This window comes from Bombyx mori, chromosome 19 (genome assembly GCF_030269925.1).
Source record: "Bombyx mori chromosome 19, ASM3026992v2".
Taxonomy (NCBI): domain Eukaryota; kingdom Metazoa; phylum Arthropoda; class Insecta; order Lepidoptera; family Bombycidae; genus Bombyx; species Bombyx mori.
In genome coordinates, this window is record NC_085125.1 from 13454746 (window position 1) to 13474130 (window position 19385).

Below are 19385 nucleotides of genomic sequence, written 5' to 3' on the forward strand. Positions count from 1 at the left end.
GCTTTGGAAACTGTAATTTATTATTGATTTCTCCACTATTTAATGGATGTTATTATACATATAAACCTTCGTCTTCAATCACTCTATCTATTAAAGAAAGCCGCATCAAAATCCGTTGTATAGTTTTAAAGATTTAAGCATACATAGGGATATAGGGACAGAGAAAGCGACTTTGTTTTATAAAAAAATTATATATTTGATTTATAAGTTGTGATATATCGTTGTTGCGTAGTGTGCGTTTCCGCAACTGTCCAACTATTCAGTGGGTATTACATTATAGTGTAGCGCTAGCTTGTTTAATTCTTAACTAGTGGTAATAAGCATTGTGAGCCTGGATAGGCTAGTACCACCATCCTATTTTTGAAGAGAAATAGCCACGGGTTCCAGCTAAAGTAAAGTAAATTTATCCAAGGTAGCGGAGACTTTAATCTCAGTTATTCAGGAGGGGAAACAGCATTCAGTTGTGAAATGGCAGCTTCGGTAACAACGAAATCCTGACATCGGGTGGGTCGTGAGCCAGTCTGCCATCTGCTTTTATCAAAAAATGCAGATAGACGCAATTGTGAGTGCACTGAACAAAATTTCATAAATTCATATCTCATACTTTAGAGAATATTAAGTTTTTATTTTTTTTTATTGCTTAGATGGTTGGATGAGCTCACAGCTCACCTGGTGTTAAGTGGTTACTGGAGGCCATAGACATCTACGACGTAAATACGCCACCCGCCTTGAGATATGAGATCTAAGCTCTCAGTATAGTTACAACAGCTGCCTCGCCCTTCAAACCGAAACGCATTACTGCTTCACGGCAGAAATAGGCAGTGGTGGTACCTACCCGCGCGGACTCACAAAAGGTTCTATCACCAGTAAGTGACCGTATTGAATTTGAGAAATTTGTTTTTGTGTAGCAGTATCCCTCAAGATGCTTTAGCCCCAAATATGGCGCTAAGAACTGGTTCTTCATTCTAACATTTTTCACATATTACCACGCACATCCTCTCCTCGCAAACTAGTAAAGTGATTTCCGCAATGAAAAACCGAAATAGCTTTCAAAATATCTTTTTATTAACAAAATATAAAATCGATATATTTAAGGATAAACCCCAGTACAACAAAATAACGATATACAATATTTTTAAGCAAAAATGTTTGTTTATAAAATAGTGTTTTTAAACGCTCTTTTTACCTACCTAAAAGTATTATTTTCTCAACTTCAGCTTAAAAATCTAATTGTTGTTAAAAACTGGTATAAAAAGTATTTTTTATTAAGCAGCTAGTGATCTCATGGCCCTCTCTGTGCCTCAGTGTTTACCAGAGCCCAAGGACATTAACAATGTAAATGCCGCCACACGAGACAACCTTGAGACACGAGTTTCAAGTATCAGTTCTATAGTACAATGGCAGTAACGTCTATAGTATATAATGAAATCGAAGTCTCCAGTGTGCGTAGTGCAAGTTTTTAACGTCCTCGATAGCGTAAAAGTTAAGTCAAAATTATATAGAGTTGGAACGTTTGCCGCTAGGGGCGCTGTTTTAACTGCATACAAATATGAGTTAACTTTTACGTTATCGAGAACGTTAAAAAACTCGCACACTGATGTAGGGGTGGGGTCATATTTTACTCATTCACTCTGAATCACCGGTCCTAACGAAGTGAGCGTTTATTACAAAAACCCGAGCTCAATTAGCGAATATCGTACCGTAACTGGACCAAATCAATTTGTATCTGTACAGAGCTGTCCAGTAACCGACAATCGGTATAGTGGGACGCGAGATCGGCACGCCGTTCGCCTTAAACGCTTCCAACAAGCCATCCTCAATCTTATCGACAACGGTACCGAGGCCAAACAAAGCTGACCGGATGCATTCATACGAAAAGTCCTCGACCATAGGACGCAGTTCGGTAGTTCTCTTCAAGACCTTAATTAACACGTTACCGTGTGTAATTAAAGAACCAGATTGTTCGTCGACTAATCTCTGAGCGAACTCATTCGCGCGGTACGTCTCGGCGTTCGACTCAATGCCCCCTATGTACCCTTGCAGCGAAGTCAGTAAGGCATGTTTACGTTCACCGAAACTTAATTTAGTCCAATCCTTGACTAATTCTTTAATTTCGTCGCCATTTTCCGCGTTTCGGACACGAATAGGGAATATTAAATTGAAAAGTGCAACGGGAGACGCGAAATTGGCAAGATCGTTCGACCAAACGACGTTCGAGCAACATTTCAGAGCAACCTCGTCCGCTTCGGCCACGTCGCTGGCCCATAAGCTGAGGTAATAAGGTTTGCAATTGTCCAGCAACTGCAACAGCTCTTTTGTTGTCCTGTAGGCTTCTATCGTGATTCCGGCGGCGTCACCGCGCCCCGTGTAATCGAAGATAAACTTTTTCCCCTTGATTTCGTACGTAAGGTCACTTATTTCGATACCCGGCTTTTTCTCCGAGCATCCCAAGTCGTGTTTCCACTTCATGGCTCTTTTGAAATGGTCGTACACGTTTTCCTGCACTAAAATAGATCGCAGTCTCCAGGGTGCCTGAAATAAGGATTGCTCACCAATCAGGATATAAGTCTGCAATGAAAGGAGGTTAGGGTACGCCGTTGTGACACGCCTGAGCATTACGGTGACCACTCTCCATCAGATGGGACACACGTCTGTAAGCTAAGGTAATAATTATATACTCACATTTGGTGACGAAGCGATGAACATGTCAACGGCAGAGTCCAGATCGCACCGGGCTGTGACAACAGCAGTGGTTCCTGTATTTTATTTATTTATTTTTATTTTACATATTTTGTACACACAGCTGTTAGAAGAAACACGACAATAAGGATACAGAGTACAAGGGTACTACTTATTTCATGTTGAAATCTCTTCCAGCCTACTGGATTCTTCCTAATTCCTTCATTCCTTTGACGAGCCTACCCGCAAAAGGAAAGAAGAATTAGGAACACAAACCCAGTGCACACAGTAAACATTACATATAATAATATATACATATTACAAGATACAAAACAATATATATATACATACAAACACACACACAAACACAAATATCTATTTAAATACACACATACATATACATACTTTTATTTAATATGGTAAGGATAAATAATGCTCTTTAACAGATTTCTTTAACGCTGCTATGGTTTTGCGCGCTCGTGTGCTTGGAGGGAGGGAATTCCAAAGTATAACTGCTTGTACAGAAAACGATTTTGCGTAAGCATGTGTTTTATGAACAGGGCATTTGAGGAGAGTCTTAATGTGTGTTCTACAAGGAGCCAGGGAGGGACGGGCATAGGTAAAGGGATCACGTAAATATTGCGGGTAGTTGGGATTATTAAGATTATGTCCAGTATTTATATGATCTAGGTTAACATTTACATAATCTATGTTTATATGATATGAATCTCCGTATTTCACTCACTTTACTGGTGGTAGGACCTCTTGTGAGTCCACGCGGGTAGGTACCACCGCCCTGCCTATTTCTGCCGTGAAGCAGTAATGCGTTTCGGTTTGAAGGACGGGGCAGCCGTTGAACTATATTGAGACCTTCGAACTCATATCTCAAGGTGGGTGGCGGCATTTACATTGTATATGTCTATGGGCTCCGGTAACCACTAAATACCAAGTGAGCTGTGAGCTCGTCCACCCTTCAAAGAAATAAAAAAAACCCCATCAAAGCAATAAAAAAGAAATTGGTGGCGGAATTCGACTTATTTACTTCATACTGTAATGGATTGTAGTGTAAGATCCGAACTATTTTTCAAGAAAGTAATTTCACAAAAATGATTCCTCATTCAAAATAAATTGGCATGTCAACTTAAAAGAAGTATTAAAGTTTTAGATTAAATTTAATGTGAAGGTAATTGGTTATATTCCTTTGGCTTTGGGAACTTTATTTTGGCCTCATATTTTTTTATATATCCATATATAGATGGATGGACAATCTGTCGGCCCACCTGGTGTTAAGTGGTTACCGGAACCCATAGACATCATTAACGCAAATGCCGCCACCTACCTTGAGATATCAGTTCTAAGGTCTCAGTTGTAATAGTTACAACGGCTGCCCTACCCTTCAGACCGAAACGCATTACTGCTTCACGGCAGAAATAGGCGGGGTGGTGGTACTTACCCGTGAGGACTCACAAGAGGTCCTACCACCAGTGATTACGCAAATTATAACTTTGTGGGTTTGATTTCATTACACGAAGTTATTCCTTCACCGTGGAAGTCAGTCGAGAACATTTGTCGAGCATGTATTATACGTATGTATGTATAATACTGATATAGAAGATTAAAGCTTTGCATTTTTTTGCTGCAAGTTCGAATATCTGCATCAATTACCCGATTGAAAACCATTCACTCCATTTAAGTCTTGTAATTTGCCTTCGTTTATTTTGTCGAGAATGATTAGCGACGAATAGTCTTTGAAGCTGAAACATAAAAGAAATTTATAAGACAATAATTGTTTAATCATGAAATAGAAAAGAAACTTCAAAATAAAAAAAATGATAACACTATGTCTGGTAGCCATCATACAACATAAGATATTTGTCAAACGCCTGAATGTTGCTTATATTATTTTCAAAATAAGCTTGCATATAAACAAGTTCCAAACTACAACATTCAGACGGTCGTTTTTTTTTTATTGCTTAGATAGGTGGACGAGCTCACAGCCCACCTGGTGCTAAGCGGTTACTGGAGCCCATAGACATCTACAACGTAAAGCGCCACCCACCTTGAGATATGAGTTCTAAGGTCTCAGTATAGTTACAACGGCTGCCCCATCCTTCAAACTGAAACGCATTACTGCTTCACGGTAGAAACAGGCAGGGTGGTGGTACCTACCCGCGCGGACTCTCGAGAAGTCCTAGCACCAGTAAATACCAAGCAATATCACCCGCTTGGTGGAAGATCTGCCCTTCGTCGTAATCTCCACAAACACAAAATCAGGATAGACATGTTACATGATTTGCACCTAACCCTTATCTTACCACCAGTACATTATGTGTTTTGTTGTTTAATAATTAAGTTTGTACGGCTCACCCAGCCTCGTGTGCCATTTCCATGAAGAGAGTACAAATTGGAGCCATTTCTGGTGTTGTGTATATGCAGAAACGGCCCAAGAAATAAATAATCCTTTGCAAGAAACCCAAATATAATAGCGGAGTGTTGCCGTCTATGCACACTGTAAAAACAAAAAACATACTAATTTAACATAACAATTATAAGAAGACACTGTTCTTAAATCAAGAAGAATATCTTTTGGATAGTTTGGTCACCCTTTAGTTGAAAGTCCCACTAGTTTTAGGCTATAAGGTCTTGTAACCATTTGCCGTAAATAAATAAATAAAAAAAGTCCCACTATTATTAGTACAGAATACAGTACAGTTACAGAATATAATTGACCCTTGCCATTGAAGTTTACTTTGTACTGCATAAAGAGTGTTCCACTCTTTAAACTCAAATGTATGACTGCTTCATGGCTCAACTAGGCAGGATTGTTGTATGAGCTTACTACTATCACTTATACAGACAACCAATCATAACAAGGTAGATATATCTCGAGAAAGTAGATGTTTCTTTTTGGTTATCTTCAAAAGCAAACAAACATCATTCTACCTGGTGGTATGTGAATACTATTGCTTATGGAAGTCAGTAATGCCTGGGAAATAGCTGAACCACAGAGGATACTATTTAAGGCTTGTTTAAAGAAGTACTATCAATGTACAGATAGCTCTTTTTTCAACACATACATTAAATAAGGATAGAACTGAAGTATAAGCTTTGAATATAAGTTCATACCAAACTCCAAAAAGGTTAAGCATAAAAAATAAAATAAAATTCCATCTCTTGTTGTTTGAAAATTATCTTTGTAAGTAATGATATTACTTTAATACAGTACCAATGTGATGACAATGATCTGTTAGTGTCCGTGGGCTGTAGGAAACACAGCACAAGATGATTACTAAGTAAAAAAAAATACAAACCAAATGGTTTCATCTTCCCTGAATGGTGTTCTATGTTTTGCAACTCAAACTGTTGTTTTATCAGGTTTAAATATGTTCTAACATCATTCTCAGACTGTTTCCTTGTGTAGAATTCCATTTCACAAATTAAATTAGTTTTTTCATCTAATAATTTCGCTAATTTCTTCAAGGCTTTTTTCCTTTCATCCATTGTTTCCAAATGTTTGTATTGTGTAATACTTTCATTATTAAGTGTCATAAATTTATGGTAGTGTATTTTTTTACCATAGCATACAACATGATGATCTTCATTGTCTGAGGACCAGGTTTTCCAAACATTAATTGAACGAAACTCGGAATGTTGTTTTAAGTATGACTGAAAACAATAATATTTTTTAATAAATGTTGTTTTGTGGAGAGGAGCTCATTCCATAGTCGGATGGTACGTGGCAAAATTATAAAATACTAAACAACAAAATAAAAAACTAATATTCTCAAGTGAATATTGTAAGTACACAACAACAAGTAAGTAACAAGTAATGAAGGCATTTGAACAAAAAATTTAGGGTATGCCCTAATTCATTAAGCTATTTACTACTTGGCTTGTAATTCAAAGTGTTTTAGATAAGAGCCAGCTATTCATGGCTTATGAAACACATTGTTGACAATATTAAATTATTTTATAACAAAACTGACAGTTGAGTTAAGAAAATCTAACCTCCATTAAAATAATTTATTGTTAGTTAGAAACTTTTTAGTGATGGGTATAGCTATTAAGTAGCATTAGAAGGATACACACTAAGTCACCAGCCAAAAATATTGTCCTTATGTAGACAGAAAAATATTAGGCACACCATGGTCGCGGGTTTTTCTGATATAAATGTGGCTTCAAAAAACCTTTTTTGTAATTAACGTAAAACAGAAAAGTACAGTTTTTAACAATAAAAATAAGCTTTTATAGTACAGAATGCTAATAATAATGTAAAGATGAACGATACATACTTCGACCATGCCGGACGATGTGATTGTTCTAGATTCTAATTTTAAAATTTCCAAATCACACATCGTTTTTTTTTTTAAATTAAATATTAATTTAAAGAGTCAAATACGCTCGAGACCTTTGCTGTTCGAGACTTCTCTATTGGAGTTATGACACGCACAAGATATAGTTTGTGATGTAAATATGTAGGTACTTCACTATTTTAGTCATTTTGCATTAACTGACATTTTTATCAGTTAGTAACAGTCATAGACCTAGGTTTCCTACTTCAGTGGTAACAGTAGTGAGTAATAAATAATAATTTGAGTGTTTATTGATGTGAGCGATTGCTCGTTCTGTCAAAGATATCAGTGAAGGGCATTGAACTTTCGATAAGCCGTCAGTGTTGCTAGATCCGATTTTTGTATTTTCTCCGTTTTTTCACATACAAATGCTATTTTATTAGAATGATATTAATCAATTAGGACTAGACAAAGTAAAAAAATCTACAATATACAAGTGTATATCGCGCTCAAAATTGCATTACACAGCCTCATTGATTGTAAAGAGTTACAGACACAAGTATTAATTTAATTCAAAGCACTACCATAATGAATATAACTACTGTCTACTCAAGAAAAAAGTCTATACAAAAAAAATATATATATTAAGAAGTTTGTACACACTGTACAGTATACCTATGCTATCAAAGCTATGGTAACAGGTACTCAATGTTAATGTGATACTTGTGACAAATGCTTTAAAAAGCTTCCTTAACTATGGTATTTTGCTTAATATTGTAATAAATTGATCAAGAATATATTTTCCTAATATTATTATTTTTTTCGGACTGGGGACCGAACTTCCTACGAAGCCCTCCTACAAGGTATGTGGGACTTAACGATCTACAGGTGTTGGGAGCAGACCGCGGGTTCAAGAAATTTTGGGGCCCCGCCGCACTAAGCTACTCCCCTGCACTCTTACACCCGATGTTCGATGTCCGGGGTTAGAACCCGGTCAGAGTAGGGGGGTTCCCGTGGTCAACACAGTCAGTATAAGCCAAGTTTGATACAAGAGCGGCCCATGTAGGTGTGCGGTAACTGTTTTATTAAATAATTCGATCAGTCTGTGTGTTTACTGCGAGTTTTTTAACGCTCTCGATAGCGTAAACGTTAACTCATACTCAATAAAATACCCTTTTATTGCTACTAGAGATATGTAAAAGGCAGGTTTAGATGTAGCAGCCCCCGGGAACCACTGTTGAGATCCAAATCCGTTCTAAAAATGTTCGCCGATCGTAAGAAACGCCAAGTCAGGCCAAGAATTATTAGGTACCTACTGAAAATTAATTTTTATGTCCAAGCTGTGTATGTACATCGAAATTTTATTTTGTATTATTGTAAAATTGCGGTACAATTATTGAAACATTTTTTTTTAAATTACACTAAGTATAACAAACAGTATTTGGTGTAACATCCATATTTTGTCGAATAACTTCGTAAGTAGTCGTCCGTCGTACTGAGTGTGAAAGCTGAGATAGATACGTGAAATATCGTGTGAAATTCGTTGGACCGCTGTGCATTTCATCCGCCCCTCTAAATATTTCGAGCAAAATGTTATGTTAAAATGGCACGTTCTCGGTCTGCGCGATGGACTTATGATAAAGAGCAACTGGGTGATGGAAGGCCGTGATCTTTTTATGATTGAGGGATTACTGGTGGCCCGGAGGCCTTTCTAGTTTCATAAGGTGACCGGTGCTTGTGGTACCTAAAAGCATCGTTAATGGATCGGGAGGACCCGTAATGACGTGTTTCGGGCGGCCGTCGACTGTCTACCATTCGGTCTACAGGATCGGGTATATAGTTTCCAGCGGCTACGACAAGAGGGTTCTCATGTCGTGCTGCCTTCTCAAAGTGGTACCCGAGCGCTTCCAATGGAGATCTAACAACTCAACAGTAGCTGATTCGCGAATGAATCTACTACCGGATCGGAATCACGACCCGCTGAGAAGATCCGGCGAGAAACTCAAGGGGCCTAAAAATAGGCCGCGATCTTTGGCCTTGCCATGTGACCTTTAGTTGCTAAGAGTCTCAGTAAAAAAGTCTCAGAGAAACTCAGTACCCGTCTTATGTTTCGAACCAAAACTTATTAAGAAGCCACAGACGATGCAAATATATGAAACATAATTGATAAAATGTTTTAAAAGGTTTTCGTTTATGTATACAGTTGAAACAATTACCGATTTTTGCAAATGCACCACACTACATGAATTCTCGGCTGCACACAGACACGCGATTTAAAAAATGTAAGGAGAAAAGAACATCTTTTAATAATAGCAAACCTAAAATTTCAGTGATATTCATGTAAAGCAATACTTTCTTTTTTTAGTTATAGCTATGAATGGCCTAGTAGGAAATACTTGTTTCAAATTTTAATTAGTAGCAACCTACCAACAAAAATATATGGGGCATTATTATATACCTAGTCTTGCCATAAATACTGAGACAAAGGAAAAAAAAATTCTATTGCAAATAACATTTATTACTTTTACAGTGTGTTAGTTTAATACATAAATATAAAACAATTTAAAGTATAAAAAGCTTTTTCGAAGTGGTCTCCATTGGCTGCAATACAGTCCTTTAAACGTTGAGGCCAGTTATCAATAGAAGCACGCACTCTTTCCATGGGAAAAATTTTCACTGCCAATCGTACGGATTGTTTTAGGGACTCCAAATTATCATGGCGTTTAGAGCAAGCCGTACTTTCTAGAACTGACCATAAATCATAATCCAACGGATTAAGATCGGGACTAGACGACGGCCAGTCTTCAGCTCTGATGAAGTCCGAAACGTTCGTTTCCAACCAAGACTGCGTAGACCGAGCTTTATGACCTGGCACCGAGTCTTGCTAGAAGGACCATTCTTGATTATTGAACATGGTGTTGTTAAGGGGCTTCACTACCTTCTCAAGAATGGTATCTTGATACACTTGTGCAGATGTTTTGATACCTTTTTCACAAAAGTATGGCTCAGTCACTCCTTCATAGCTAATACCCCACCAAACCATCACTGAAGTCGGATAGTGCCCACGTTGCACTCTGTCGACTAATTGGGAAGCTTCCTTAGAGCTTTGAGCATAAATACGGTCATTTTGTTTGTTAAAATGTTGCTCAATTGTAAAAGTTTTCTCATCCGTAAACAATTTTTTTCTATGACCTCCCTTTGCGTACCGCTTCAGTAGTTGTTTTGATTTTATCACCCTATTCTCTTTTCAATTATCAGCTAAGAAATGACCAGTACATCTCTTATAGGCTGCAAGTCCTAAGTCATCTTTTAAAATATGCGACATGGTTCTAGCTGCTATTTTCATCTCCCGAGATAAAATATTTTGCTTTCGGACAGGATTTCTTCGAATTCTTTCTCTAACTGCTTTATCACCTTTTTCGTACGAACACTACGTGGACGGCCAGATCTTTTTCTGTCACAAACATAGGAGGTCTCATTGCACATATTAATAGCCCGGTACACAAACATTTTACTAATACCAAGCGTATGGAGAGTTTTAAAAATTGCATTTGCCTCCATACCTACTTCGTGTAATGCAATCACAGCGATTCGGTTCTCTTTATCACCCCACTCCATTTTAATATCGCAAAATATTGTACAATGTATTGGCGCCAAAATGAGAAAACTCAATGAGCAATCATATAAAAATGACAGATTCCAAATTCAAATGTAATATTTTGTTTATTTTTAATTGTTACAGTATTTATGGCCAGACTAAGTAGATACCTACTTAAACTGTTGGCTCTATCATCAGTTACGTGCGTGAGCGTATGTAAGGTTATGTGCTCGTTTATCTATCACATAAAGTTTTTATTGCTGTTCCAAGTATTTGGAGTGGTCGGGTAAGTACCTAACCGTATGTACTAATTGATAGTGGGACATGCCAGGACTATATGTATGCCTGTTTAATTCTCATCCCAAAGCAGCGTGGAGGTTGCGACAAATCGTTCTCCTGCGCCAAGCCGGCCGCTCGTACGGACACGGACATAGCTATAAATCTGTCTCGTTTCGGACGCGACAATCCGACGTTATTCCCACGGAGCATTCATTTACATGTTTATATCTCTGTCCAACTATAAATAAGCGTTTAATTGCGTCAATAGATTAAGCGCTATCCGTTCACGTAAAATACGTGTTTGCGTGTGTTTAAGTTGCATGAGAAAGTCGTGATGATAACTTGGTCCATTGCCTATATGGGTTTGCGGATAGATACACGACGTTCCTGTCTGACATTGTTGTTGACACGGCCTCCTAATCGATTGCTCTTAGTTGCGGGACAACTATTGCAGCTACAGCTATTGTTTTTCAGAAAAACGGCACAATCTTTCTCAAACTCGGCTAAAGGTAACTGCACTTTTACGTGTGTGTACTAATACAGGATATTTGGCACAGCAATCGTTATGATTAAAATATTGCATTGATCGATATTAGATACCTATTATAATGTGATTAAAAATAAAAAAAAGTTACATTAATCTATATATATAAAATGAATTACCATTCGTTAGTCTCGCTAAAACTCGAGAACGGCTGGACCAATTTGGCTAATTTTGGTCTTGAATTATTTGTGGAGGTTCAGAGAAGGTTTAAAAGGTAGATGAAATATGAAAATGCTCGGAATTAAATACAAATAACACTTTTGTTTTCCCTTTGATGTGTCCCCCGTCGGACGGATTCCTTTTGTTTGTTTTTAAGTTTATTTTATACAAAAGTTTAGGTCTTTTACTTATCGATTAAGGCACTACGAAGTCTGCCGAGTCAGCTAGTATTTCATAAAAACAAAACCTGATTGTATGATTGTTTTGATTATTTTTAATATCTTTGGCAACTCATTTTAAAATGTTGTTATTAGTGTCCAGTTGGCTGTAGTTGGTCTGAGAGCCAACGCTAATTAAAAATTCTCCAAGAAATAATTGTGACCTTCAACCACACGATGACATTGTCAGTACATTTACGTTTTACAATTGAGTTTAGCATCATTACAAAACTTCATTAGCCCCCGGGTCTCGGCAATTTTCTCGGTCATTAAACAAGAGCATGTTATTAGAGTCCCACTGTACTTGGTCTGGGAGCCAAGTTTATTGTGCTCGTAAAATATTTTATGTACCGCCCTTTGACACCAAGTACCGTAGTTTAACCCGAGAGCAACGTAAGGTCTCATGAAGTGTGAGCCGACTTTCGAATTATTCTTTTTATGTGCGAAAAGACAGATTAGCGTTACGTAGCGCCGTTCGTAATATAAGACGCCCGGTACATTTTGTATCGAGTTATTTGACCGTGTTCGGATCAAGGGACATTTGCCATGATTATGATTCTGCAGAAAAATCCCGAAAAACAGACCCCTTATTTAGGTATTACGTTAATTTCAGGGTAGCCTAACAATATTCATTTGTCCAAAATGTAACCTAAGCATAATTTTTTTGGGGTGTCCGCAAGCTTGCGTACAGGCAAAACCGTATACTGTGAGGTATCATCATCCTTCTCATCGCTACCGATGCGGTCATGCCTTACGGTTGCTTCAATGAGTAGGGCAGCCGCCGGAAGGTCTTGTATAACCCATTAGAGTAAAAAAAAACCATTAATTGGATAGTCATCATTATCTGCAGCCCTTTGGTACCCTTTTTATGTCATAATGTTTGATTGTCCCTCATTCTCATCCACATCTATCCGCCGTCCTGAGTATCATCGGTCCACCATAGGTTTTTTTAATGACTGAAGTATTACTGGTGGCCCTGAGGCCTTTCCAGTTTCACCAGGACAGATGGGTGAGCAAAGGCTCAGCCAGGAGGAGTGGGATTAGCTAGCAGCCGCCCGAGTGCCTCCGAAGGAGACCTAACAACTCGAGAGCATCTGCTTCGTGAATGAATGTACTACCGGATCGGAATCGCGACCCGCTGAGAAGATCCGGCGAGAAACTCAGCGGGCTGATGCATGAACCCTTTGCCGAGTTCAACGAGTACGGTTACCGGGGTCCCTGAGCCTGCTCCTAGTGTTAGAGCTGAAGGCGTCTAGTGCGAGAGTTATTGGATCTGATGGATCCGTAAGGACATGTCTTCCGGCATGTTTACTACCTAATCTTGGCCACCGTTCCGTCACTGTCCTACATCAACTATTATCGTTTCGCCTTGTTAAGTGTCCAGCTCAACTCCATTTCAGATCGGCTACTCTCTTACCAACATCTGAGCTTTTGTTTGGGATATATTGGATAATAGTGAATAACAATAATTAGTATCTGTGTTATAATGGAAAGTACGGACATTTTAGGGTACGTAAACCAAAAATAAACTGTTAACAGTTTGATCCTAAAGTCTATCTAACTAATTTGCTGGCGATGGCTAATGTTAATACGTTTATTTACAAAGTAGGTAATGAAATGAATTTGAATTTGTAATTTTCAAACTGTTGTTGTTTTCTGAGGATTTTAATTTCTTCAAATCGTATAATTTCACATTGATAATTATTGGAAAAATGACATTGAAATGAGAAAAAATTATAACAATTAACGAAAATCAATTTACATATTATATTTTTCAACGATCGTACTCAGAATTTTAAGTGTATATTGAAAAAGAAATTCTAAAGAATTTCGTTTTTTAACCCGAAGAAAGATGTTCTGATTAAAGGCCAAAGCAGCATGTAATTTGCACGAAGACGGCCATGTTTTATGTGGCAGACAGGATATAATGCTCGTGGTACATTACGAGCTATACTTTTTCAACTGTCACTCATTTTTTAAGCCTACCTACCACCCTGCCTATTTCTACCGTGAAGCAGTAATGCGTTTCGATTTGAAGGGTGAAGCAGCCGTTGTAACTATACTGATACCTTAGAACCCATATCTCAAGGTAGGTGGCGGCATTTACGTTGTGGATGTCTGTGGGCTCCGGTAACCACTTAACACCAGGTGGGCCGTGAAGCTCGTCCACACATCTCAACCATAAATAAAAAAACGTTGTAATTTGCTTTTGGTTTAGCTTTAATTAGCTTAATCAAGCTTAAAGCAACGAAAACTTGTGGTTCGATCTTGCATTCATTTTGAATATTCTAGCTTTGGGCGGTTTTGTGTTTTAAAGATTTATTTCTCGATGTAAATCAGGTACCTTCGTTTGTGACGACCTTATACCAGGTCGCTTCGTTTGTGACGCTGAGTCGGTGTGCGAAAGACACGCGGACTAGATTGTAATTTTTCATGAACTAGAGGTCCCGCAGTAGTCGAAATTCGACTATAATTAATTGGAATTGTAAGTTTGTACACCATTATGATTGTATTTTATACTTCTATAATCACAAATTTCGGGTTACACTATAAAAAAATATTAACAAAGACAAACCATATTCTATTCTCAATTTGACAACAGACGTTAAGAACAAAAGTTTGACAATAAATAGTATGTATGCGTGTGTGCGTCAAATACGTGGTATGTAGTGTGTGTAATGTTTTCTTTATTGATTTAATGTATATTTTATGCATTATTTTAAAAAGATATTAGCATTGTGCACTTCTTCTCTATATTCTCTATAAGTGTGGAAAATTTCATACTCCACCGTCCGCGGAATTTTCGTAAAAAGGGATACAAAGTTTTTGCTTCACGTATTAATAGATATCAAACTATCGGTCGTTTAAAATTCACGGATTCGTTGTCAATCCACTCCTGAACTGTGTGCTTTGGGCGAGCTTTGTAACGTTCTCGATAGCGAGCAAGTTTGCTTGGAATTTGTATGCAATTGGAACAGCGCCCCTAGCGGCAAACGTGCCCGGTGTTATTTTGTGAGTGCGAGTTCATATTAACGTTGTGATCTCGTAATCGAGTAATTTTACCGAAGTGAGTACCACGAATGACGTTTGTGCGAGTGAGAAAAAGTCTTTGGTCGCAAAAATTTGAGATGTTGTAATCGAGATTCGTGAAAGAACTCTTTGAGAATCATCGATGCTAAAATAATCGATTACAATAATTTTTTTGTGATCCGCAACTCTATCGTTATAGTTATCAATCAATATTTACGGTTGTTCACTAAAATTTAGTATTGTTGCTGTTTGGTAAACTGCTTAGTAAAATTTTAAAAGATTTTATTATTAGATTATTTAAATAATCAACTGTTTAGTAAAAAGTTGATTATAATTGATTAAATAATCTAAAAAAATCTAAAATTGATTAAATAATCGAATAAAAATGTCTATGTTCTCTTGACCATTCACTACGCACTGCGTTGTTTCGCGTCGCTACGCATAGCATAGCATTGGGAGTATAAGAGCGTCGACATTTCGTGAGGAATTGAGCAATTCACACGGTCGACACTAAATTTTCAACTCTGAATAGACCGACGGACGGCGGTTTTGCTAATCCAATTCGGATATTTACGGCTGTTCGAATGTATTAAGGAAATGCTTATTGCTTTATTTATTTATTTATTTATTTTATTATTATTTGTGGTCATAGTTTAACAAAGATTAATAAGCTAATTGTTGGGTACGCAGCACGTCACCCGTGTCGATAAGGCGAGTGACGCCAACCCAGGTTGGACGGGTTTATGAATCTTATAAGATTTCTTGAAATCCTATAAGACGCCGGATGCCCGTCTCGTGGCGATTATTCGTGTCGATCTGAAGCAGTCGATGTAGGGTCCTGAGGTGTACGATATCGTACAAGCTCACTCGAAATTAAAACTCAAAACTTTACTAATTAACGTAAACCGAGCCGACCGATCTGTCAATACAACCGAATTCAATAACCGACGATCTTTTCAATGGTCTTCAAGTCTTCAATAAATATCTTCGAGGCGCTGATGTCTTTACTCGTGGTTTTTTTTGTAATCTTCGTTCGGAGGGTCGGCGGCCGGCGGTTGGCAGGTAGTCGGTCGAGGGTCGGTCGGTAGGTCGGCAGGTAGTCGGTCGGCAAGTCGGCAGGTACCTGACAGCGTCGCAGGGTCGCTTAACTACCTCGGAATGTTACCCTACAGAGATCTCGTGTAAAATACGGCTCTCGTCGAGATCATTTTCACTATGATCGGCTCGGTTTATTCGTTATATCTATTTATTTAATAAATGTATATACTAATGCCTTATACTTAACTATTCTATGTTGTAATCCCTATCGATACATATAACTTATTCTATGCTTAATCTATATGACGCGCCCGTATAAACAAAATACCCGGTCCTGAACACAGATAAATGCTGTTTGTTACATCGTTTCGGGACGCGGGCCGGGCGCGTGTTCATTTAAGTTAATATGCTAATCTTAAAACTATCGGGAATAATAAAGCAAAAGTGTATACTATTTATTTCAAAGCAACTTACGTTCTATTCTTAGTAAAATCTATGTGCACGTTATCTATATACTTATCTATCTATATGCACTCTATATAATTTATCTATTTGTTATTTATCTATTTGTTATAACTCTATGTCTATGTACGTATCTATATAAATCTATTATTCTATTCTATATTCTATTATATTCTTCAACTTATTCTATAATTATGGGGCGACGCCGCTGTCGCCAACATCCTCCCCCTCGTGCGTAGCACCGACTCCTTGTCGTGGCGACTCTATGGGCGTGGGCTCGTCGCTCGTCGCAGGCACCAGCAGGATCATCTTGGAGGCAGGTCTCTTAAGTAGACCGCCGCTCGTTCTGACGTCGACAGTTCGTACACGGTTGTCGGGGCCTGGGTAGGTATGGACAACTTGCCCGCGCGGCCATGTGTTGCGTGGCAGCGTGGAGTCCACTATGAGGACGGTATCCCCACACTGCAAGTCCTCGCCAGCTGCTCTCCCGTCGATCTTCCTGGGCAGCAGCGTAGGTAGGTATTCCTTGACCCACCTACTCCAGAAGTGGTCCGCCATACGCTGCGCCACTCTCCATGTCCTTTTGCCGGTCAGGTCTTCGTCTCTGTAGTCGCCGATTCGCGGAGCTCCGCAGGACCTCCCTATGAGGAAGTGGTTCGGCGTGAGTGCTTCTGACTCCCAACTCTCTTCCCTGGCGACGAGAGGTCGCGAGTTGACGACGTGCTCCGCCTCCAACAGAAGAGTGTGCAGAACTTCTTCCCTCGGGTGTCTTTCCTTCAGTGTGACCGCCAGCGCGGTCTTCACGGACCGCACCAAACGTTCCCACGCGCCTCCCATGTTCGGCGCTCCTGGCGGGATGAACTTCCATTTTATGTTCATCTGAGCGGCCCGTGACACGACGTCTGCTTCCCTTGCATTCTCGATTGCCTGCTTGAGCTCCTTGTTAGCGCCGACGAAGTTAGTCCCATTGTCGCTGTAAATGACTTTGGGCATTCCTCGTCGGGCAGCCATCCTGCGCAGCGCTAACAGCATTGAGTCTGCCGTCAGTGACGCTGCTAGCTCCATGTGGACTGCTCTCGTGGTGAGGCATGTGAACAGCACGCCCCACCTCTTCTCGTGACGTCGTCCTACAGTCACCGTCATCGGCCCGAAGTAATCGACGGCAGCACAGGTGAACGGCGGCTCTCCATGTCGTAGCCGCTCTATCGGCAGGTCTCCGGTGGGCGGTAGTCGTGGTGTACTCCGATAGACCTTGCACCACTGGCATCGGACGGCCGTCGCTCGAATGATCGATCTTAGACCCAGGATCCAATAGCGCTGCCGCACCTCGTTCATCACCGTTGCGTGGTTACCGTGCTGGAACGCCTCGTGATAGTGTTTGATCAGTAATCTCGCTATCACGTGCTTCCCGTCCAGCACGATCGGTCGCTTGCGGTCTGCATCTATGTATTGCGCTGCGTCGATACGTCCGTGCAGGCGCAACAGGCCATCTTCCATCACGACGTCGAGCCGTCGCAACTTGGGGTGACGTTCGGGATCTTTTTCACCGAAGCTCTCTCCTTGGCTGCTTCTCAGTAGGATCTTCTCCGCCTTCTTCAAGTGGGGCGGATCAAGCGGCAGCCATGCTTCTGTAGGTGCTTCCGGGGTCCTTAACTTCCATGTGGATTGGGGTTGCTTCGTTCGTGTCGTCCTCCACGTGGGATCTTGCTGCTTCAATTGTCTGGACACGCAGGCGCTCTCCTTCCGGGGTCGACACAGCTCAATAAATTGGAGGACCCTGGCTGTTGCTCTCAATAACCTGACCCAGCTCGAGAATCTGTGCGGATCGGGCGTGGGTCGAGCGTCAGCGGTCCTCGCCGTGGCGACCAGGAAGGCCTCTTTCTCTTCTCCAGACGGTTCTTGCTTGAAGGTTCGCGGCTTGGGCCAGCGCGATTCATCCCACGACAGGAACTCGGGTCCATTAAACCACTGATGCGTGTGGTCGAAATCCGCCGGCGCCTCTCTAGTTACGTCGTCTGCTGGGTTTTGCGAGCCAGGCACCCATCGCCATTCTTGGGGCTTCGTTGACTCTTCTATCTCGGCGAGTCGGTGCGCGACGAAAGGTTTGAACGTGCGTGGGTCGGTCTTTATCCATGTCAGGACTGTGCTGGAGTCAGTCCAGTACGTCCTTCCACCGACCGCGATGTCCAATTCGTCCGCTATCGCCTGCGCCATCCTTGTCCCCAGCAGCGCAGCTTGCAGCTCCAGCCTTGGGATAGAGACTGGTCTCAGTGGGGTCACCCTGGCTTTCCCTGCTAGAAGCGTGACGTGGTAGGTGCTCTCGTCTGCCTTCTGACGCCAATAGACTGCACACGCGTAGGCCTTCTCGCTGGCGTCGGTGAACGTGTGCAGCTCCCCCTCAGTGTTGCAGCACGAGAAGCACCTTGCCACTCGGAGGCCTTGCAGCATGCGAAGGTTTCCACGCCACCTCGTCCTTTTCCAGGATGACGTCGTCCCAGTCGATCCCGCTCCGCCAAATGCTCTTCTCGTTTGGTCGGGGTTCGTGCTTCTATATCCTTTGGGTCTCGTGGATGTGTCTGGAATCCCATCTTGTCCGACTCGTAGAACCACCGCAGGCCCGGGGTCTTTTCTTCCTTCGACCCCAGCTCTATGTCTCCTGGGGTCACACCGCCTGCGAGGCTCACCAGAATGCAGCGCTTTCTATTGCCCGCGCGGCTTCTGGATATCGATGTCTGTAATCCTTGGCATTCTTATTTGTAACGAACGACGCCGCGCTCGGTGAACAGGCCGCTCCGAATATGACCGACGTCATTCTATACTCTTTGGAGGGGCCTCGCGTCGATCTTCTCTATAGAGGAATCTTGGGCTGTCGCGGTCCACGTCCCTGATCCTTATCTGCAGGAACCTCTCCTTGATGTCCGCGACAACCACGACGAGCCTTTTCCGGAACCGCAACAACGCTTCGAACAGGGATTGTAGGTCCGAGCTTCGAAGCGGCCGTCATCGCGTCTCCAACCTCTGTTGTCCTCCTTCTCCAAGATGTCGAGCGCCTTCGCCTCCATATCCGTGCTCGGACGCTTGGGTTC

At 40.9% G+C, this 19385-nt stretch overlaps 2 protein-coding genes across 4 annotated transcripts; both read right to left on the minus strand.

The window, feature by feature from the left end:
• Window positions 1–1043: 1043 nt before the first annotated feature.
• Window positions 1044–7348, minus strand: LOC101746239 (uncharacterized). Of its 3 annotated transcripts, none has more exons than XM_038017740.2 (6): window positions 6972–7348; window positions 5991–6345; window positions 5047–5188; window positions 4345–4433; window positions 2683–2756; window positions 1044–2532 (listed from the first exon to the last, which is right to left on the minus strand). In XM_038017740.2, exons 1-6 carry the CDS (start codon window positions 7032–7034, stop codon window positions 1681–1683), a joined length of 1575 nt encoding a protein of 524 aa, XP_037873668.1. In that variant the 5' UTR covers window positions 7035–7348; the 3' UTR covers window positions 1044–1680. The 3 variants fall into 3 exon arrangements, with proteins under 3 accessions (XP_037873668.1, XP_062530096.1, XP_062530097.1); XM_062674112.1 differs by having other exon boundaries at window positions 6824–7314; XM_062674113.1 differs by lacking the exon at window positions 6972–7348 and adding an exon at window positions 6565–6655.
• Window positions 7349–11062: 3714 nt separating this feature from the next.
• LOC119630011 (uncharacterized) lies at window positions 11063–18747 on the minus strand. The gene is made up of 2 exons (XM_038017817.1): window positions 16519–18747; window positions 11063–11086 (listed from the first exon to the last, which is right to left on the minus strand). Exons 1-2 carry the CDS (start codon window positions 18745–18747, stop codon window positions 11063–11065), a joined length of 2253 nt encoding a protein of 750 aa, XP_037873745.1.
• Between the last annotated feature and the right edge of the window lie 638 nt (window positions 18748–19385).